The sequence below is a fragment of the Scyliorhinus torazame genome, chromosome 11 (genome assembly GCF_047496885.1).
Source record: "Scyliorhinus torazame isolate Kashiwa2021f chromosome 11, sScyTor2.1, whole genome shotgun sequence".
NCBI classification, from domain to species: Eukaryota; Metazoa; Chordata; class Chondrichthyes; order Carcharhiniformes; family Scyliorhinidae; genus Scyliorhinus; species Scyliorhinus torazame.
Genome location: NC_092717.1, coordinates 5109834 through 5132523, shown reverse-complemented (window position 1 = coordinate 5132523; position 22690 = coordinate 5109834). Strand labels below are relative to the sequence as shown.

The 22690-nt window shown below is 47.2% G+C and overlaps 1 protein-coding gene across 1 annotated transcript in view; it reads right to left on the bottom strand.

The window, feature by feature from the left end:
* nudcd1 (NudC domain containing 1) overlaps positions 1–22690 on the bottom strand; it is a 122770-nt gene that overhangs the window by 65975 nt on the left and 34105 nt on the right. Inside the window, exons 3-5 of the mRNA XM_072466870.1 lie at positions 7681–7866; positions 6201–6381; positions 3677–3865 (exon numbers count right to left, since the gene is read on the bottom strand). Of these exons, the coding sequence (XP_072322971.1) occupies positions 3677–3865; positions 6201–6381; positions 7681–7866 (556 nt within the window). The remainder of the gene's footprint in view (positions 1–3676; positions 3866–6200; positions 6382–7680; positions 7867–22690) is intronic.

The window sequence follows — 22690 nt, the reverse complement described above, 5'->3', positions numbered from 1 at the left end:
CTTGGAATGTGGCATCACTGGAAAAAACAGTATTTATTGCCCATCCTTAATTGCTTTTGAGAAGGTGGTGGTGAGTTGTTCTTGTTGAGCTGCTGAAATCCATGTGGTGTAGGTACTCCCACAGTTCGGTTAGGGAGGGAGTTACAGAATTTTGACCCAGTGACAATGAAGCAACAGCAATACAGTTCCAAGTCAGAATGGTATGCCCTGGAGGGGAAGCTGCAGACGATGGCTTTCTCATACACCTGTTGCCATTGTCCTTCTAGTACGAAGTCTTACAACACCAGGTTAAAGTCCAACAGGTTTGTTTCGATGTCACTAGCTTTCGGAGCGCTGCTCCTTCCTCAGGTAAGACTTCGTACTGTGCTCACCCCAGTCCAACGCCGGCATCTCCACATCATTGTCCTTCGAGGTAGTAGAGATCGCAGGTTTGGAAGTACTGTCCAAAAAGCCTTGATAAGTTACCGCAGTGTACCTTCCAGATATTGTGCACTGCAGCCATCGTGTGTTTCTGGTGGAGGGAGTGGATGTTCAAGGTATTGGATGGAGTTGCAATCAAGCACATAATTCAGGAGCGCAAACTAAAGAAACATTTCTGACCAATGATTTAAGTGAAGTTTCCTTCGTTCCAGTGAAACTGGACATAAATATCTAAAAAAAAAACGGGTTAGGAAAAAATAAATTGAACAAAAAAATACATGGAGCAAGAAAATATTTTCTGGCAGTTACGAGTGACTTTTATGACACAGTCCGAAGATGTGCAGGCTAAGTGGACTGGCCATGCTAAATCACACCTTGGGTTAGGTGGATTGGCCATGCTAAATTACACCTTAGTGTCCAAAGATGTGCAGGTTATGTGGGATTATGGGAATAGGGTGGGGGAGTAGGTCTAGATAGGGCGCTCTTTCAGAGGGTCGGTGTGGACCTGATGGGCCGAATGGACTCCTTCTGCACGTAGGGATTCTATGGACTATAATGGACTAGTGATAGGAAGAGAAAAAAGTATCAGAATTGCTGCACAATGCTGCTTCAAAATGGCAATGGGAATAAGGGCTAATTGTTTAATATGAAAGGCTTAGACCATAAGACAGAGCAGCAGAATTAGGCCACTCGCCCCATCGAGTCTTCTCCACCATTCAATCATGGCTGATATTTTTCTCGTCCCCATCCTCCTGCCTTCTCCCCATAACCCCTGAACCCCTTATTAAGCAAGAGCTTAAGAGCCTTTCGAAAGGGATAGAAATTTTTCTTAAGACAGAAGAACATTTATGATTTTTTTTTTTTTAAAATGCCCCATCAGGCCCTATTTTTTGTCTTCTCTCTGGCCCGACACGTCCTGCAGCCAAGCCAGGTGGGGCCTGCTGTCATTCCTCCAATGGCATCTGGATAAGTGCAGGAGATCACAAAGCAATCTGGCAGTGATCCTCCGATTTATTCTGATCCCATTCCATCTGCTTTAAAGCACCTGGGACCATATTCAATATTTCTACACAAGAGCAGTTCAGATCAACAAGTCAGTGAAAAAACAATTTCCTTAAAAAAGTTATGACGGGATTTCAACCACTTCAAATCACATATCAGCAATAACATTACAGATGTACTAAGTGAGCACGGTGTCAACTTTCAATAGGTGAGCTATTAAAAGCATTAGCAGACAGCACATGAAGATTATTAACGCTGCCAAACAGTGGGGTAATCTGAATTATCAATGTATGCGAGTCAAATCACAACAAGCTGCAGTTTTAAATAATCATTGCGAAATACATAGATACATAGAACATACAGTACAGAAAGAGGCCATTCGGCCCATTGAGTCTGCACCGACTCACTTAAGCCCTCACTTCCACCCTATCCCTGTAACCCCTCCTAACCTTTTTTGGTCACTGAGGGCAATTTATCATGGCCAATCCACCTAACCTGCATATCTTTGGACTGAGGGAGGAGACCGGAGCACCCAGAAGAAACCCACGCAGACACGGGGAGAAAGTGCAGACTCCGCAAAGACAGTGACCCAAATGGTTGACTGAAAGAACTGCACAGGACTTGATGTTCAACTGTTAATTTGGAAATCCAGCAGAAGCATCCCTGCGCCTTTTTTAATTCAGTTTCGTAACGTTAAATGGCTTGTACACGAACATTTCACCAGTCTGTAATTTATCTGCCAGAGACGCACTTTGCACAAACTACAGTATTTATTATTCAGTACCCCATGTCCTATGGTTCAGCTAAAATTGCAAATCCAAAAGTACAATCATATCCTGCTGATACAAATAGTTTGAAATTCAGTTTCGAGTTTTCTTTCAACATACAAAAGAATAAGTCATTCTTGCTGTCAGTGCGTCCCGTATTCTAGTACTACGCATGTTTCATGCTGAGATCAGTGTAGGAAAAACTACAGTGGTAATCCAGTGAAGCAGAACAGCCATCAATAATTATTTGGGGAAACAAAATATATAATAGGCTGTTGGTGCCGGTTTATTGGTTATAGCAAACGCATTCAAGGGTCAGAAACGCTATTGGACAAGTCACTGGCCTTGTAAAGTCTGTATTCTCCACGCATTGTGAAGACAAGCTTAGGTATGCTAATGGAGAATTCATTTCTCTATTTCTGATTTATAGCACAGAATTGCACATATATCGCAACAGGTCCATGTCCTTTTATGCTCTACATGAGGCACCTCCCACCCCTTCTCCTATTACCCTTGCACTATATCCTTCTCTTACTTTCTCCCTCTTGTGTTTATCTAGCTTCCCTTCCAAGCTGTCTGCTGGCATTCATTTCATTTCAGAATTACATTACAGTAGGAGCAATTAAGCTAAGAGGAAAGGCTGCGGCCATCCTCTGCAATTTATACCTCACTGGAATACAGTCCCACATATGCCTGAACTTTAGATCCCTCCTAAGTGAGCTTAGACAATGAGCTGGTGCTCTGAAGTGTAAAATTCCAATCTGATGCTTTGTGCCCAGGGCACATCTCTGGTATTTCAGAAAAGTGCACTCCCTCCCATCAACATTACTTTATACTTCCCAGCCATCAAAGTCATGAAAAACAGAAGGATGCAAGACAATTCATTGCTGGGAAGTGTCTTTATAAGGAAACTAATTTCATGCCACAGAAATCCATTGTGGGATTTTACAGCTAAAATACTTTGTCGACTCAGTCAGCATTTCTCACTGAATCTCTGCTTAGGAGAATTCTCTGGTGGTGCCATTAGCCAGAGGTTGTTTGATGCGCACTGGCAGTGCCTATAGCAATTAAAAGCCTAATGGGATCGGAGCTTCTTTATAAACGTTCACAAATTGTAAACTTAAACACAAAACAATTGCAAAACCTTAAATAAATGCAAGATAACAATTAATTAATTCACTGCCAGCTGCCATGGTTGGATTTGAACCCAAGCACCAAGAACGCCTGGGTCTCTGGGTTACTCGTCCAATGACATTACCACCATGCCAGCAGACAGCCTGGAAGGGAAGCTAGATAAACACATGAGGGAGAAAGTAATAGAAGGATATAGTGCAAGGGTAATAGGAGAAGGGGTGGGAGGTGCCTCATGTAGAGCATAAAAGGACATGGACCTGTTGCGATATGTGCGCAATTCTGTGCTATAAATCAGAAATGGAGAAAATAAACAAGAAACTGCTGGGAATGTACACACTGCAGGTTAATCTGACCTTTTTTCTGGCTGGTGTCCATCTTCTGCAACTTCTGCTCCTCCACAGGTTTCCCGTCAATCTGCACAAACTTGAAAGGTTTGTCAGAAGCGATAATCAGGCTGGAGCCATCCTGCTCTACCGCTGCATAGTGCGGAGCTAGTTTTCCGTGCAGAGTTCGGTGCCTTGAAACTTCATATTTGTTGCTCTCTGCAAACACATGAGAAATTTCACTCTTTGCTTTTTACTGGGCGCAAGTGAGAAGTCCTATTGCTCCCTGTAAACCTAAAGACATTTCCTCGCCTTCTGTCCTCCACACAATAACTCAGAGAATCTTTGTTACTGCAGGCATCCTCTGGCCCTTTGTCCAAGGGACCATTCTTCAATTGTGACCCCAAGAAATTAGTACCAGTAAGTTATTAATTCTTTGGGAGCGCCTCAGCAAACTCCAATCTTATCCTCGTTTCATATCCATTTGTGTTCAGGGGTCACTTTACTTCAATCAGAAGGGGGAAGCCTCACTTTTCTTTCTTTCCCCCATCCTGGGAGACAGGAACCAAGTGTAGTAATACCATGGATGCCCAGGCAGAGACCACCGACTATCACAAGCTGGAGAAGTCCCTAGTTGGGTTGGTTATTACACGATGTGGACCAGTTACCCGGGAGCGTTTTGCGCAAAATGTACTATCCTGGCCATTTCAATGGAATATTCATCACACAACATGTGCCACTTTATGATGTTACTTGATTAAAGCACAGAAGCACAAGACCATCTGTCATCCAGATTTAATATGTCTGGCAGCAAGACTTAGTCGAAGCACGTGCAGGTGCTCAATATAGTTATTTTCAGGCAGACAGAACGCAGAAGGATCCTGTGCATATATCGCCATGAAGTTATCCCAATATAATCAAATGAGTTGCAAATAGTGGCATAAAGAAATTATTTATCTTCCCTTAGCTGCTTACCTTCCGTCACAGCACTCATCTCCCAAAGGCAACAACTTATACCTATGCCCACCAACATAACATTGCCCATCACCACCCATGCTTCCACACACCTGCTGCTGAAACCCTCACAACTGCTTTTATTACCTCCAGATTGGACTATTCCGATGTTCGCCTGACTGGCTTCCCATCTTTCACCTGCTACGAACTTAAGCCCGCACCCATCACCTAACTTGCACCAAGTCCCAGCTGCCCATTCCCCCTGTGCTCACCGATCTAACGAACACAAAACAAGAACACAAACAAATTAGGAGGTGTAGGCCACTCGGGCCCCTTGAGCCTGCTCCGCCATTCTGCAAGATCACGACTGATCTGAAAATGGCCTCAATTCCCCTTTCCTGTCATAATTCCCGACTCCCTCATTGATCAAAAATCTGTCTAATTCAGTCCTCCCCAAGTGCAGCGGAATAAGGGCAGTGTCAGAACATACAAGGAATACAAGGAAACCAAGGGAAAAATAAATGATCAAATATTTGAAGTGCGTCTTGGAAAAATAAGAAACTTGTGCCACAGAAATCTAACATCCCTCCCACTAACCTTTTTATTTTTTACCCTAGAGATTTGGTGAGCTACTTCATTCAAATTCTTACATGCTTACGGTTGGCTAATATGAATTTTTTTGAAGCATGAAAATTGCTCTGAATTAACAGGAGTAGACGACATACTGGCTGTATAACTGCCTATAAACCAACTGCAAATTGTTTCTCGACCTTGTACAATTGCTGATGCATCAGCTTGAATGTCATCCAGAACACTGGTACTTAACATCTGTACCAACAGATGCTGAAGGCATATAAACATCTGAATACAAAATAAATCCAACCCATAAAATCTTGGATGTTGCAAAAGAAAAGGACAAGCACCCTGGAGTCATTCCAAGACACTGATCTAATCATAGGATTTAGATCTGGGGCTGGTTTAGCACACTGGGCTAAATCGCTGGCTTTTAAAGACGACCAAGGCAAGCCAGCAACACGGTTCAATTCCCGTACCAGCCTCCCCGAACAGGTGCCGGAATGTGGCGACTAGGGGCTTTTCACAGTAACTTCATTGAAGCCTACTTGTGACAATAAGCGATTTTCATTTTCATTCATTCATGACTGCTGTAAAACCTTCATGTTCTGGTCTCGGAGCTTAACACATTTGCACACGAACAGATTGAAATCAATTGCAGATATCTATGAATCTAAATAAACTCTATTGAGAATCATACAATAATGAGACTGAACTCAACCAACAATAGTGAGCAGAAATTTCAATCTCTAAAATACAGAACTATATTTGGAAATATGAATAAATAATGTATACATCATCAGAAGTGTATAATTTGATCCTTGGCTGCTTTGCTAGAAATAGTATTAAACCAGTTATTTCTTCTCACTAGTGTCAAAGAGCTTCTAGATGGCAATTCACAATATTATAGCTTTGTCTCATGGAAATTCACATGTCTGGAGTGAAGGAGCAACAATTGCTCTTAATTTGTATTCAGCGACATCTTCTCGGATGGCTTCCCACAATCATTATCGGTATTATGACTTACCGCTGTTTGAACTAGTGATGGTCAGCCAATCTACAGCTGAATGGAACCCAATTCCTTGGACATCTGACTCATCCGTCTCGGTTTGGAGTAAAACAACATCCACGGAGTGGGCACCTGCTTTCAGGTAAGAGTGGCTATGGACTATCACAAAAGGTTCCCCGAGTTCTTGCTGAAACATTATCTGTAAGAGGAGGAAAGTGGTCAGAAAATCAGAACATTAGATTTAAGCATTCTCAAGCACAAAAATTTGTATCACCAAGTAAGTGCAACTACTACCTTGGAGTTTAAAACTGCCTGTTCCATGACTTTAAACTAAACTTTTCTTCATTTCTCCACTGAGGCACTAACAACTGCATGAAGGCAGAATTGGTACAAATTTCACTGCACCTTTTGATTAATTTGCAATGATTTGACATTTTAGCCACAAAGTAATATAATTCACAAACAGGTCAGTCATTTTCACTGTGGAAATCCCAAAAGGTTTTTCCCTCGCAGGCAGAAAATAATCCCTTTATAGGTCTTTCAGACATTGATCTCTAACCCATTGGAAAGGTTAAAATACACAAACATAGTTCCCCAAGAAACATGTTCACTCTAAAACAAATCTTCGGAAACTAATTGATTAGGGAGAGTAGTGGGACAATGGCAGTTAAAACGAGACAGTTGAAATATCTGACCACAAGCTGTTATAACAGCAGTTCGTATCATTGTTCGCCAATGAGCCGTTCCATAAGGTGTTGCAAATATAAAGGAATATCGTGTTTGACAGAACGGAGATACATAATCCCACCACCACTGTCCACATCCAGTTGCACTAAAATCTATCAGACAGCCCAGAGAAATGGCACAAATATTGTTTCAACCGATCCTCTGTTCTAGTTACAATGAAAGATCGGGCAAGAACCACTGAAATTCTAATTCATGGGGTTTGAAGGTGCTCTTTTCTACAATGTCACAAATTCAGGGCATAGATTTATTTTTTAATAAAGTCCAAGTGTGACTTTTGCATAAACCCTACAAAAGATGTTGATGCCTTTTCTTCTCGCTGCTCGCTCCCTCAAAAGCTGGAAGAGATTATCTTCCCTCTAAAAACAAAGCCCAAACCACAATATAAAATAATGGAAGTTGTAATAATAATCTTTATTGTCACAAGTAGGCTTACATTAACACTGCAATGAAGTTACTGTGAAAATCTCCTAGTCGCCACATTCCAGCGCCTGTTCGGGTACACAGAGGGAGAATTCAGAATGTCCAATTCACCTAACAGCACGTCTTTCGGGACTTGTGGGAGGAAACCAGAGAACCCGGAGTAAACCCACACAGACACGGGGAGAACGTGCAGACTCTGCACAGACAGTGACCCAGCTGGGAATCGAACCTGGGACCCTGGCACTGTGAAGCAACAGCGCTAACCACTGTGCTACCATGCCGCCCTGTTATAAATATTCATAACTCATCTGCTTAAATAAATGTAACTCACCTCCCACTTCTCAATATTATTTGCTCCACGTTTGCTTGTTCGGAGGAGATACAGCTTTCCTGTTCCATCTGACAAGGCTGCCCATGTAGGTGACGTAAAATGCAAAGAAGCGCAGACCAAGGTATCACAAGATTTAATCTCTGCTGATAGCCGGAACACCTCTCTGGGTTTGCTTATTGCAGTATCCTTTGTATACAAATATGCAGTTTATAAAAAAAAAATTAACAGATCAGTGATTTAGTTAACCAAAATTAACATTTTACTTTAAGGCACATAGATTATGTTTTAAGTAAGCATTATGAAGATTCACTGTAAGATCAGCAGTTGTGCAACAACTATAGCTTCGCAATTGAACGGAATTGACCAGCAGTATGAAACCATTACAGAGGAATTGCTGGACAATGAAACCTAAGGGGCACCAACATTTTTTTCTATGATCCTGATCATCACATGGTATAATGGCGATGGAGTAATTGACCAATTGAACGGTGATAAATTTCTGTCAATAAGTTTACAACAGACTCAAACCTCGAGTTGAGGAAAACCCCCCAGTGAGATGTGGAGGCGACTTACAAACAGGATTTCAAATATTTATCAGAATTAGGTTGCAAACTCTCCCGGATTATCCTTCATGTGTTAAAGATTAATCCCCAGGCACTCATGAAAAAACATTTTTGGGGACATATACTCTTATTTCCTCCAACCAGACTCAAAATAAACAGTCTGGCCCAACATGTCCAGGGTGGAAAATAGCCCTGGTGAGGCACACTCCAGTGGAACCACACAACGGATAAAGATCATTCTAGAGTGAATAAGACTGTGGGTATTGTCAGTGCTTTTCATATCTGATTATCGGGCATGTGGTGGTGGGAGTTTGCGTGGCGAACAGTTTGAGATGTTAGGTTGTGTATATTGGCCAATCAGGGGTAACAATGACAAACAAAGCCCACAAGACCTTGCATGAGAAAGTGGAACAACCAGAGGTCAATGTATAAGCTGCTTGCACAGATACGGACTAGTTGCATTACAGAAACCTTGGGCAAGTGGCTCATCCACTCTTCTGGTTGTAAAGTTTTGTGGGAAAGTGGAGAATATGAGAAGAGGAAACTCAAAATGAGCCACCTCAGCTGTGTCTGGAAATGCTACCACAAAGTTTGATGATGGAAGTAAATGCAAGTACAAGATGTGTGCGCAATGAAATAGTGGGCTATTGGGCTAGTCATTCATAGATATAACAATCTTACTGCTGTAAACAAGAGGGTGGTGATGTGGCCCACCTTCAAACTCTAGTTGGTCAGTGTTCACACAATGCAGTGTGCCCAGGATTACACTTCGTGATTTGTCTTTACACGGTTATACGGTAATGGTTCTACATAACCTGCAAAACGGCATAAAACGTGACAAGACTTTTTGTTTTAAATGTTGTGAGCAAAGCCCAACACCCTGTTCAAAGAAATGCTGGAATGTGGGATTCCACTGCAGATTTTCTTCATTGTGCTGCTGTGGGGAAGCTCCGTGTAGGAGGATTGGAGAGCACTGTTCCTTCAGCTCTTTCCAAATCAATGTGGGCAGGTGGTGAAGTGATATAACCCTGTTTGTGTGTTCAAGTACACAGGGATCCTCCACTCCCCTTTTAAGTGGACAATATCATTGCATATTCCTCATTGGCACAATTACAGAAAAATAACAGGACTGTTTCTCTGCACTGCCTTCAGAACAACTAGAAAACCTCCAGCTTCAGGCCTCCAAGTCCAGCTCAGCTGTTATATTCAACCATCAATATGAATAGATTCTAGTGGCATCACCCTTAGATCTCATAACACAGCTTACTGCTTTGGGCTTTATGTTGCTCACACTTTTTTCTAGTTACTAGCTTGCTGTTCCCAGAACAGAAATGCACAAAAATATCTCGAGCAAAACAAATTGAGTAGCTACTCCCTACTCTAGGGGAGAGAAAAAAGAAATTAATAGTGACAGTACAGACATTGCCAAATTCCTCAAGGGAATCTGATGAAAGAACAAACGGTAAGAAAAAGAATTTATGAAAGAATTTCAGCAACCTTATGGATATATTTTTTTTTTAAAACAGTTGCATTGGCTGTGTATGTGGGTTTAGTGTAATTTATAGAACAGAGTAAATAGTTGAACAGCAAGTCTCCATCGAACTACTCTATCCAGCCATGATGCACTGGTTTGAGCAAGATGATGAAAGTCCACTCAATCACATACATTGGCCGGATTTTCTGGTCACTGATGAAGTAACAGTGCTCATTGGTCACCTTGCTGACAAGTGCCCACAAAGTTTCTGCATACTTCCAAGCATCGATCTGCTCAGATTCAGCACCTGGTCAGGCGGGGCTTCCAAGTTATGAAACTCAATTTACCTTCATCTTGATTGCGCAGGAATTCCAAGTCCCGACGAACCTTGGACCACCCGTGAACCGCGCAGGCCGGGAGTAGACTGCACATGTGCAGATTGGCACTTTTACATTCATTGGGTCGAGGTCCGTCCCGGTGCACTTGTGCAGAAGGGAGCAAACACTCAGGCCACGTGACCGGGTGCGGATCACCATTGACAAGTGTCACAGGGAGAAGAATAAGGGAGAGGGAGAGGTCTAGGCATGGGACAAAGAGGGGGCTCCAGAGCCCTGAAGATCCAGAAAGGCAGCCCAAGGTTGGCGACTATGCTGCTGGCCATTTGGAGCAGTTGCGTTCTGCACGACACAGCCGCAGAGCTGAAATGGTGCTTTTAAGTTGAGTCTACTCAGGAATCCATGGGAGTGGAATCCTGGAAAGCAAGACAGAAATCCTGCGAAGTGAGATCTTCAGAGGTGGAGACTGGATTCCCCCATGAGACAGAGCTTCAGCAAGACTGGTTGACTAACTGTTTTACTGGTGGGTTATTGTGAAATTCATGGAATCTGTTTTGGTCACATTTGGCATTTATTGTGTAGCATGGTGCGTTCAACCATGGTTGGCTTGTTAATTCAAATGTACCTCATAAGTCATGAAGGCCCCGCCTTCTCAACCTTGTCCCTCACCTGAGGTGTGGTGACCCTCAGGTTAAATCACCGCCAGTTAACTCTCCCCCTCAAAGGGGAAAGCAGCCTATCGTCATCTGGGACTATGGAGACTTTACTTTTACCTCATTATTATCCTGAATGTTAGAGCAGATTTTGGTATTGTAATTTGTTTGATCTTTTTGACCTTAAACAGTAAAGTTTATTTTTGGTGGTTCAAAAATTTGGAATCATGTAGCTTTGTTCTTTATTCACTGAGCAAATGTCTTAAATCTCAAACTTTTGTCTACTTTGTTTAAACCATTACCGATTCCTAGCCAGATCCTACCAACAACTTGGGGGTCTATTCTAGGGTCATAGCATCTTCTACTAGGAACAGAACAAATATCAGCATGCAGAATCCTCACCGAAACATGTAGGATCAAAACTAGAAAGCATAAAGCAGGCAAGATAAATTAGGTTTAAATCATGTACAGAAAACAAGATAAAGATTGGGAAAGACATGAGATGAGGGGAGAGAGAGAGGGAGACAAAAAAAATTTTTAAAAATTGACATCTGCAATTACAAATTTTGTGAATAAATTGGACCCCACAATTTTAAAATTAAGATTTTAAGGCCAAAGGCACTACTTAGCAGCAAATAAGACTGATCATACTGTGCTAACTTTTTAAAAATAAATTTAGAGTACCCAATTAATTTTTTCCAATTAAGGGGCAATGTAGCATGACCAATCCACCTACCCTGCACATCTTTGAGTTGTGGGGGTGAAACCCACGCAAACATGGGTAAAATGTGCAAACTCCACACGGACAGTGACCCAGAGCCGGGATCGAACCTGGGATCTCGGCGCCGTGAGACAGCAATGCTAACCACTACGCCACCATGCTGCCCTATACTGTGGTACCTTGACCACAAAAAGGTAGTTGAAACACATGATTAACAAAGTTAATAAATCAAGTTAAAGTTCTTTAATATATAAAAATAACAATGTTTAAAATACAGACCAGACCCTAAAACAGGAACAATTGGCTAAGCATCAAAATAATAGTAATGGAAAAGAATTAAAACTATTGGTAGTTAAATATAAATATACACAGGTAACAACAAATGATGACACAACTTACTGATGATATCAGCAATGGATATAAATAAGGAGATGCATAACAATAACACTGTAAACCCAGGGTGAGTCACAGGCGGCAGGGTCGCGGGGCCATGTGTCACGGCGTTCCCGATGGTGGGAAGTAGTGCCTACCGGTCACAACCGGCTTTTAGAAATGCCGGCTGTGACCGGTTCAGAATGTCTGCCGTCCTGTGCATGCATGCACCATCAGCAGTGCGCAGGCCCGGGGCCCAGTGAGGCGACCGCCTCCACCTGATGTCAGTATATGCTGACCCAGGACCAGATTTTATTTCTTTTTTGAAATTGATGGGAGTCTTCCTGCCTGGAGCGGCGGCAGAGAGCAAGTCACGCGCCCCGTACACTGACATCACGTGCCCTGGGCGGAGATAATTCCTCCATTTTGTTAGCAGCAAGCAACAGGATTGAAGAATTTAAAATGGATCATTTCAGAATAAGGAAGAGGGGGCCAGAGACACAAGCAGGCCAGGATCTCACAACTGAATCTGCTGGAGAGAGCTGCTCAGGAGAATCCACAGCAGGACAAAGCAGTGGCTGGTGTGAGCTCCAAGGCCTATGGTGATCAGCCATTAAGAAGTTGAAATCAAGAACAAAGCAGTATAATGATGATTTTTATTAAGGTATGGCTATATTTATTGTGCCATTGCAAATCATGATGCAAAGCCCATGTGTGTTATGTGCAGGGAAGTACTGGCAAATTAAAGTTTAAGACCCTCAAAACTTCAATGGCATTTGACGACTAAACATGGTGAATTCAAGGACAAACCTCTCGATTTTTTTTTCAATGGATGCAGTGAGAACTTAAATCGTTAGCTGAAATCCTTAGCAGAAATGTAGCACTGAATGACAAAGCTCACCTGTCACATAAAAGATAAGCGAAAATGGTGGGTCGTGAAGCTCGGCTGGCGTGAAGGATAGCCGATGTGTAAAAATGGGTCCCAGACAAAAAAAGTTTGAAAAACTATGTTCTATAACCCATACCCTTAAAAAATTCACTTAATCCTGAAAACACCAGCCCTATTCTTTCTGGTGTCTTTCGTAGGTAATTAGTGGGCAAGTACTGCAACTTGATGCAATTTCATATAGTTAATGGCCAAGTATATTAGCAATGTCACATTTAACACGCAACCTAGGTAGGAACACGTTAGCTCAGATAGTAAATTTCAATTTGCTGCATTTAACTGTGCATAATAATAATCTTTATTGTCACAAGTCGGCTTACATTAACACTGCAATGAAGTTACTGTGAAAAGCCCTTAGTCGCCACATTCCGCCGCCTGTTCGGGTCAGTGTAGTCTGCGCTTTTATTCGCCCTGGCAATAGAATCCCTCTCTATAGTGGAAGGTCTATGTGCATGTTTTGAATGACAAGTGAGTTGGCATCACTGTTATTCTTAAAGCAAACTCCGGAATTATCTCTGTCACTCCACTCCATCGCCTTTCTCTAGCAAATTTGTTCTTTCTTGCAACAGTATTCTCAATGTCTTTCTGTTTTTCATAACGTTGACACATCTTCTCCTTTCAGTCATCTCCTCTTTGATCGTTCTCGACATGAAAAGAGGCAAAGTACTGCTCTCAGCTTTTGACCCCTACCTTCAAACAGTGACGGTAGCTTTTCCACTTTAAAGTATACAGTTTTTCTCTGCTATCAAAAGTAAAAAAGTGACACTGAATGCAAAACGACTTCCAGATATCTGGCTGGAATTAATCTGTTCTTTCGCAATATTTATTTAAACGGCCAATGGAGATAAGTTCAGATTTTATATATTAAAACAATTCGACCTGCGTGAGAGACAATCATAGAAAGCCACTTTTAGTCAATTAAAAGTGTCACATTGGAAGGATAGATGCCATTATAAGGTTCAACATTACTGAAGAGTTTATTCTGTCGTGAACCACCCTCTCTAATATTTGTCCTGAAAATAAACAGCTTTCGGCAGCCATTAGAAGTCAGTGAAGGTATTGAATAAGTCTTGCTTCTAATCTTATGTTGTAGCAACAGCCAGTGATCTCATGCTTCAGTGCTCCGACTATGCTAAAGCATGTGGGAAATATCAAAGCAGACATTAGGGAGAAATAATTATTGCAACAAGCAAGCACGAAAAGAAACAAAACAACCCAGAAATGTTTTGCAATTGCATCTAGTGATAACTACACCATAAGAGAATGCACATCAAACATAATGAAAACTGTTTTAAGGATTTAGCTATGGTACTGACAATGTTTTCACCTTCTAATGCGGATTCTGAAACAAGAATTTGTAGTGCAACATGAATTGGCAAGAAAACATTGATAAGAAAACTGACAATCAACTGCCATTTGTAGTGATAAAGGTTGTGACGTCAGTAAAATTGGTATAATAGAATTGATACAGTGCAGGCGGCCATTCAACCCTCATACCAGGCCCCACATCCCCAACCTATCCCCGTAACCCAGTAGCCCTATCTAATCTTCTGCACACTAAGGGGGGGGGGGGGGGGAGCAGCACGGTAGCACAGTGGTTAGCACTGTTGCTTCACAGCGTCAGGGTCCCGGGTTAGTTTCCCGGCTTGGGTCACTGTCTGTGCGGAGTCTGCACGTTCTCCCAGTGTCTGCGTGGGTTTCCTCCGGGTGCTCCGGTTTCCTCCCACACGTCCCGAAAGGCGTGCTATTAGGTAATTTGGACATTCTGAATTCTCCCTCCGTGTACCCAAACAGGCGCCGGAGTGTGGCAACTAGGGGGTTTTCAAAGTAACTTCATTGCAGTGTTAATATAAGCCTACTTGTGACAATAAAGATTATTATGGGGCAATGTATCATGGCCAATCCACCTAACCTGCACATCTTTGGACTGTGGGAGGAAACCGGAGCACTCGGAGGAAACCCACGCAGACACGGGGAGACAGTGCAAACTCCGCACAGACAGTGACCCAAGGCTGGAATTGAACCCGGCTCCCTGGCACTGTGAGGTAGCAGTGCTAACCATTGTGCTACCGGTAAAATTTGCTTCAGTCAAAATTGGTATCAGAAAACACCCCATCAGTGTATGTGACGACACATCAGCTTCATAGGAATTCTCATTTATACACTGACTTTAACATAGTAAAACGTTCCAAGGTGGTTCACAGGAGAATTATCGAACAAAAACTGACACCAAGCCACGAAAATAAATATTAGGACCAGTGGCCAAAAGCTTGTCCCAAGAGGTAGGCTTTGAGGGGCATCTTAAAGGAGGAAGCAAGGCAGAGAGGCACAGGTAGAGTTTCAGAGATAGGGTCCTAGGTAGCTGAAGGCCTCCAATGATCAGTGAATAAAACTGGGGTTGCTCAAGATAATTGCAGTATGCAGGGTGGGGACAAGTGGGGGAATTGTAGGGTTCAGATTAGGGATGGACAAGGCCGCGTAACAATTTGGAAATAAGAATTCAAAAGCATGACATCAGAAGCTAGTCAATGGTTGCCTCTCGATGTGTCATTGAGTCCAATATTTGGCATTTTAGTCTCCATTTCAAGAATCCCGCGACAATCTGTTTCGTTGCAGTGGTGCAAGTTCATCTCAGTGGATTCTGAAATTTTATTTTTCTTGAACCTTCAAGAAAAGGAAAGGAATTTTGAAGAATTCTAGACAAACGGAATTCAATAAACCCTTTCCCCACTAACACAGAAGAGTTAATCTGAATAGTTAACTCAATCTTTTTCCCCGTCATCTATGGAGAGATAGGGAAGGGATACAGATCAATCTCCAACTTTTAAAAGGAACCAGTGTGATAAACCAGCAGAAGCCCTAACCCCCCCCCGTGTGACTTCAGTGTGTAAGGTATGGGCATATAAAAGCAAACGGTTGGCTTTCCTAAGAAAAATCAACAGGGGGTGTTACACTCAAGACAGGGGACAGAATTGTTTGCTATCCACTCTGGTGCATTTTTTGCACTGGGGCAGGCAGGCCTCAAATGGAAAGTCCGACACTGCCCCAACTGAAATGTTAGGACCATTTTGCATCCAGCTTCAATTTTAGGCTGGTGGGTGAATCCGTGGGGGAAGGTTGGAAATAATCCAAGTTGGATCTGCGATATGGGGAGCCTCCTGCTGGCCCGACAACCTCTGGACCCCTCCAACCCAGAGCGCCCCCTCGCGTCCCCCAGCTAAGCCCCCACCATCCAGTAAATTGTGGCCAGTGCCTGTAGCTATGCAAGTGAATAGCTACAGGGTTTTATGCAAATAAGGGGAAAAGGGCTCCATGACACGCTGAAAAATCGCACAGGCAGAGGACACCCCAAAGGGTAACCGTGTATACTCACACAGGCTTCTGAGTGTATTGATAGTAACATACTGTCAGGAGACAGCGCCCGACTCCTGTTGGAGATAGGCGTGGCTCATATCCAATTTTGTGAACGACAGTCGGCCTGTAAGCTTCGCGTATAGGTCTTCTATGCGGGGCATGGGATATCAGGGGAAGCTGTATTCACCTTAAATTTATGGTCGCCGCACAAGTGAATCGTGTTATCTGGCTTTGTTACCGGTACTACCGGCGCTGCCCAGTCAACGCAATGGACAGGCCTGATAATACCCAGGGGCTCGACTTCCGGTTGCGGCCATGCAGAGCTAAGTCGCACATTCGGCAGCTCCTGCTTGGAACGGACTTTTGGGCTCTTTTCAAGGCCCCCAACAGCATTTTTTCGAGATTTCCCGGTGTGGGAAGAAGACTGCAACATTCCCCCGACAGTGTATGGCTTGGACCAGGAGCGGGGTGACTAATAAAGTGGTGGTGAAGCCAAAGAAAGTGAGAGGGAAGAAGAGCAAGATGGCGGCGGGCGGGGACCAGGCAGCGTGGATGCAGTGGGCACAGGAGCAGCAGGAGATTATCCAGCGCTGCTTCAGGGAGCTCAAAGCGGACCTGCTGGAGCCGATGAAGGCTTCTATAGACAAGCTGCTGGAGACCCAGACGGCCCAGGGGGTGGCGATCCGCGAGGTCCGGTAAAGGATCTCAGAAAACAAGGACGAGATCTTGCGGCTAGCGGTAAAGGTGGAGGCGCACGAGGCGCTCCACAAGAAATGGCAGGAACAGTTCGAGGAGATGGAGAATCGGTCGAGGCGGAAGAATCTGCTGATCCTGGGCCTCCCGGAGGGGCCGGACGTGGGGGCCTATGTGGTCACCATGTTAAACTCGCTGATGGGAGTGGGGTCCTTCCAGGGGCCCCTGGAGCTGGAAGAGGCCCATCGAGTGCTGGCGAGGAGGCCCAAGGCTAACGAGCCGCCGCGGGTGGTGGTGGTGAGGTTCCATCGGTTCGCTGATCGGGAGTGCGTACTCAGGTGGGCCAAGCGAGGAGCAGCAGGTGGAGAATGCGGAGGTTCGAGTATATCAGGACTGGAGTGTTGAGGTGGTGAAGAAGAGGGCCGGGTACAATCGGGCGAAAGCGGTGCTGCACAGGAAGGGGGTGAAGTTTGGCATGCTGCAACCAGCGCGTCTGTGGGTCACCTACAAGGCGGCGGCACCATTATTTTGATTCCCCGGAGGAGGCGTGGGCCTTTGTTCAGGCCGAGAAGCTGGACACAAACTGAGAGTCGGGATGGGGGGGTCGGACGTGGGGATGGTCGGTGATTGTTGTTGTTGTGTTACATTTTGAGGGGGGGTTCTTTGTTCTTGTTCAGTTTTGGTTCGGTGTGGGTGGTTAGGGTGGGTTGGGCACTGTTTTGGTTGGGTCTGTCGGGTGGACTCTTGGAGGGGGACAAGTAAACGGAGTAGGGGGTGGATGGCCGGTAGGGGGGGGGGGATGGGGCCCCGCGGGGGAGGGGGAGGCCCGAGTCGGGGGTGAGGGGACTGGGCCTGTAAAAGGAGCTGCGACAGAGGAGGCTGGGCCGGGCAGGTGGAAAGCGCGGGTTTTTTTTCCCGCGCTTGGGATGGAAGGGGGAGTAGCCTGCTGGTGGGTAATGGAGGGGGAGGGGAAGTCCCACAATGGGAGGAGTCGAAGCAGAGGCGGGAGCGGCCGGGGTCAGCAGGAGTCAGCTGACTTGCGGGGGTGCAATGGGGGGGGAGCAATGCGGCTAGGAGGTGTCCTAGCTGGGGGGTGGGGGGGAACCGGGTTGCTGCTGGTATGGTCATGGGGAGCTGGAGCGAGTAGAGGGGGTTGGGACTGGGGTCTGCCGCCGTGGGGAACGGGCCGGGCGTGGGGCGCGGGCGCGTGGCTGGCCGAGGAGGGGTTATGGTTAGTCGGCGGGGGTGGGGGGCGGGTAACCCCCTGATCCGGCTGATAACCTGGAACGTAAGGGGGCTGAACGGGCCGGTTAAACGGACCCGGGTGTTCGCGCACCTGAAGGGGCTGAAGGTGGATGTGGTCATGCTCCAGGAGACACACCTGAAGGTGGCAGACCAGGTAAGATTGAGGGTGTCATTCGAGGCGTCGAGCATTGTGACAGACAATGGCGACAGGTACGAGGACGGGTAGGAGGCCGGCGGCGGCTAAAGTGCTGAGGGGATTTATGGACCAGATGGAGGGGTGGACTCTTGGAGATTTGCAAGGCCGGGGACTAGGGAATGTTCATTCTTCTCGCACGTTCATAAGGCCTATTCCCGGATCGACTTTTTTGTTATGAGCAGGGCGCTGATTGCGCGAGTAGAGGATACCGAGTACTCGGCGATAGCCATTTCGGATCACGCCCCGCATTGGGTAGACCTAGAGCTGGGGGAGGAGAGGGACCAGCGCCCGTTGTGGCGCTTGGAGGTGGGGCTGTTGGCGGACGAGGAGGTGAGCGAGCGGGTCCTAGGAAGCATAGAGAGATACCTGGAGGCCAACGATAACGGAGAGGTCCGAGTGGGGATGGTCTGGGAGGTGCTGAAGGCGGTGGTTAGGGGAAAGCTGATCTCCATTAGGGCCCACAAGGAGAGGAGAGAGCAGAGGGAGAGGGAGGGGCTGGTGGGGGAGATGGTAAGGGCTGACAGGAGGTATGCGGAGGTGCCGGAGGAAGGACTGTTGAGGGAGAGGCGTAGCCTCCAGGCCGAATTCGACCTGTTGACCACCAGGAAGGCAGAGGTGCAGTGGAGGAAGGCCCAGGGGGCGATTTATGAATATGGGGAAAAGGCAAGTTGGATGCTGACTCATCAGCTTCGGATGTGGAACGCAGCTAGGGAGATTGGGGGAGTTAAGGAAAGGGGGGGGGTGGGGGGGCGGGGAGAAGAGTGTGTGGTGCTGAGTGGGGTTGGCATCAATGGGGTCTCCAGGGACTTTTATGAGGAACTGTATCGGTCCGAGCCCCCGCTGGAGGAGGGAGGGATGGGCCGCTTTCTTGACCAACTGAAGTTCCCGAAGGTGGAGGAGGGACTGGTGGCGGGATTAGGGGCCCCGATTGGGTTGGAGGAGCTGGCCAAAGGGATAGGGAGCATGCAGGCAGGGAAGGCACCGGGCCCGGATGGTTTCCCAGTCAAATTTTACAAAAAATATGTGGACCTGTCTGGCCCGTTGCTGGTTAGGACCTTCAATGAGGCACGGGAGGGGGGGGGGGGGGGCGTTGCCCTCGACGATGTCCCGGGCACTGATGTCCTTAATCCTGAAGCGGGACAAGGATCCCCTGCAGTGTGGGTCTTACAGGCCGATTTCATTGTTAAATGTAGATGCCAAGGTGCTGTCGAAGGTCTTAGCCACGAGAATTGAGGATTGTGTGCCGCAGGTCATCCACGATGACCAGACGGGGTTCGTGAAGGGGAGGCAGTTGAACCCGAATGTGCGGAGGCTCCTGAACATTATTATGATGCCGGCGAGGGAGGGGGAGGCGGAGATAGTGGCGGCGATGGACGCTGAGAAGGCCTTCGATAGTGTAGAGTGGGGGGACTTGTGGGAGGTGCTGAAGAGGATCGGGTTTGGGGAGGGGTTAGTCAGGTGGGTTAGGCTGTTGTACGAGGTCCCGATGGCGAGCGTGGCCACGAACAAGAGGAGGTCGGAGTACTTTCGGTTGCATCGAGGGATGAGGCAGGGGTGTCCCTTGTCCCCCCTGCTCTTCATGCTGGCGATTGAACTCCTGGCTATGGCACTGAGGGAGTCGAGGAACTGGAGGGGGCTGGTGCGGGGTGGGGAGGAGCATAGGGTGTCGCTCTATGCGGACGACTTGCTGCTATATGTGGTGGACCCGGTGGGGGGAATGCCGGAGGTAATGATGATCCTCAGGAAGTTCGGGGATTTCTCCGGGTACAAGCTCAACATGGGGAAGAGCGAGTTGTTTGTGGTTCACCCAGGGGACTAGGAGAGGGGGATTGGCGAGCTCCCACTAAAAAGGGCGGAGAGGAGCTTCAGGTATTTGGGGGCCCAGGTGGCCAAGAGCTGGGGGGCTCTGCATAGATTTAATTTCACGAGGCTGGTGGAGCAAATGGAGGAGTTTAAGAGGTGGGACGCATTGCCGCTGACCCTGGCGGGTAGGGTGCAGTCAGTCAAGATGACGGCGCTCCCAAGGTTTTTGTTCCTGTTCCAGTGCCTCCCCATTCTTATCCCGAAGGCCTTCTTTAGGCAGGTCAACAGGAGCATAACGGGATTTGTGTGGGCGCGAGGGACTCCAAGGGTGAGAAGGGTGTTCCTGGAGCGGAGTAGGGTTTGGGGGGACTGGCGCTGCCCAACCTCAGTGGGTACTACTGGGCCGCCAATGCGGCGGTGGTGTGCAAGTGGGTGATGGAGGGGGAGGGGGCTGCAGAGAAGAGGCTGGAGACGGCGTCCTGTGTGGGTACGAGTCTGGAGGCGCTGGCAATGGCGCCGCTCCCTCCCATGAGGTATACCACGAGCCTGGGGGTGGCGGCTGCCCTCAAAATTTGGGGGCAATGGAGGCGGCACAGGGGGGGGGGGGGGGGGGGGGGGGGGAGTGGGGGCCTCGGTGTGGACCCCGATACAGGGGAACCACCGGTTTGTCCCAGGGAGAATAGATGGAGGGTTTTCGGGGTGGCACAGGGCAGGGATAAGAAGGTTGGGGGACCTGTTTGTGGATGGGAAGTTCGCGAGCCTGGGTGAGCTGGAGGAGAAGTACGGGGTCCCGCCGGGAAACGCCTTTAGGTATCTACAGGCGAGGGCATTTGTCAGGCGGCAAGTGGTGGAATTCCCGCTGCTGCCGCCACGCACGGTACAGGGCAGGGTGCTCTCGGGGGCGTGGGTTGGAGAGGGGAAGATCTCGGCAACATACCAGGTGATGCAGGAGGAGGAGGCGGCCTCGGTTGAGGTGCTGAAAGGTAAGTGGGAGGAGGAGTTGGGGGAGGAGATCGAGGAGGGGACTTGGGCAGATGCCCTAGGGAGGGTGAACTCTTCCTCTTCGTGCGCGAGGCTCAGCCTCATACAGTTTAAGGTGCTGCACAGGGCACACATGACCGGGACAAGGATGAGCCGGTTTTTTGGGGGTGAGGACAGGTGTGTTAGGTACTCAGGGAGCCCAGCAAACCACACCCATATGTTCTGGGCATGCCCAGCGCTGGAGGAATTTTGGAAGGTCGTAGCGAGGAAGGTGTCGAGGGTGGTAGGATCCAGGGTCAAACCGGGCTGGGGGCTCGTAATATTTGAGGTTGCAGAGGAGCCGGGAGTGCAGGAGGCAAAAGAGGCCGGTATTCTGGCCTTTGCGTCCCTGGTAGCCCGGCGAAGGATTCTTCTTCAGTGGAAGGATGCGAGGCCCCCAAGCGTGGAATTCTGGATCAACGATATGGTGAGGTTTATTAAATTGGAGAGGGTGAAATTTGCCTTAAGGGGATTGGTGCAAGGGTTCTTCAGGCGGTGGCAACTTCCTGGCAGAACGGTAGACAATGGTCAGCATCAGCAGCAACCCGGCGGGGAGGGTGGGGGGGTTCTATTTTATTTTTGTTTGTCTATATTGGGGGATCTGAGGGGGTGTATATATTTGCTATGTTTGCTATGTGTTTCGGCGGGTGTTAATATATTATTTATATATGGGGGGAGGGGGGCACTGGGTTTTGTTTTGTATTTAATTCTATTGGGTTCCTTTTACATTTTGTTGTTGATATTTTGTGAAAACTTTAATAAAAATTATTATTTTTTAAAAATAATACCCAGGGACTCCAGATGACTAAGCTCCGCTTCTACTTTCTCGAGCAAGGCGCAAGGCACCAGGCGTGCCCATAAATACCGCGGCGTGGCTTCCGGGTCAACCTGAATGCAAGCCACGACCCCTAAACTGGGCTGGACTACTTCTGGGTATCATCCTAGTACCTCCAGAACCCGTTTGAAGAATGTGCTTCCTTTGCAGCCGCAAATGGCGCAACCAGTCCCGACCCAACAGGCTAGGCCCATGGCCGCGCACTACAATGAGCGGGAAACTCCCCGCCTGGTGTCCTAAGTGACAGGGGTCAACGTAGTCCCTGCAGTGTCCAATGGTTTCCCCCTTTATTAGGTGGCCAGCCTGTGTATCGGTCAATGCAAGGGTTTGTACACCGTCATGGGGGTGTCCCTTTAAGAAATGTTTTGTCTTATCACATGGCATCAGTATGTGAAGAACCAATGAATGAGGAGCCGTGACAGCTGGAGCTGGGCTGTGGTGCTGAGTTTTGTGGGTGGAGCTGGGCTGTGGTGCTGAGTTTTACTTTTCGCTTTGGCTTCTTTGTGGCTCTGAGTTTTTTGCTTTCGTTTTCATATTTGGCTGCTGGATTCAGACAGAAAAGTCTGGTCCTGTCTCTCTCTCTCTCCACTGACCCGTACCGTCTCCTTAATGGGGGTCACTCAAGGGCTGCCACACAATGCAGCTGCAGGCATCGTCTCCGTCTCCACATCCTCGTGAGCAGCATCCTTGGGTTCATCCAAATGGACAATACGGCCCCTGGGATTTGCCCCAGCTCCTGCCAGATAGACGGTCCCTCTGATGCGGCCAGGACTGGTGTCCGCGCCGGGGTCGGCGGCCAC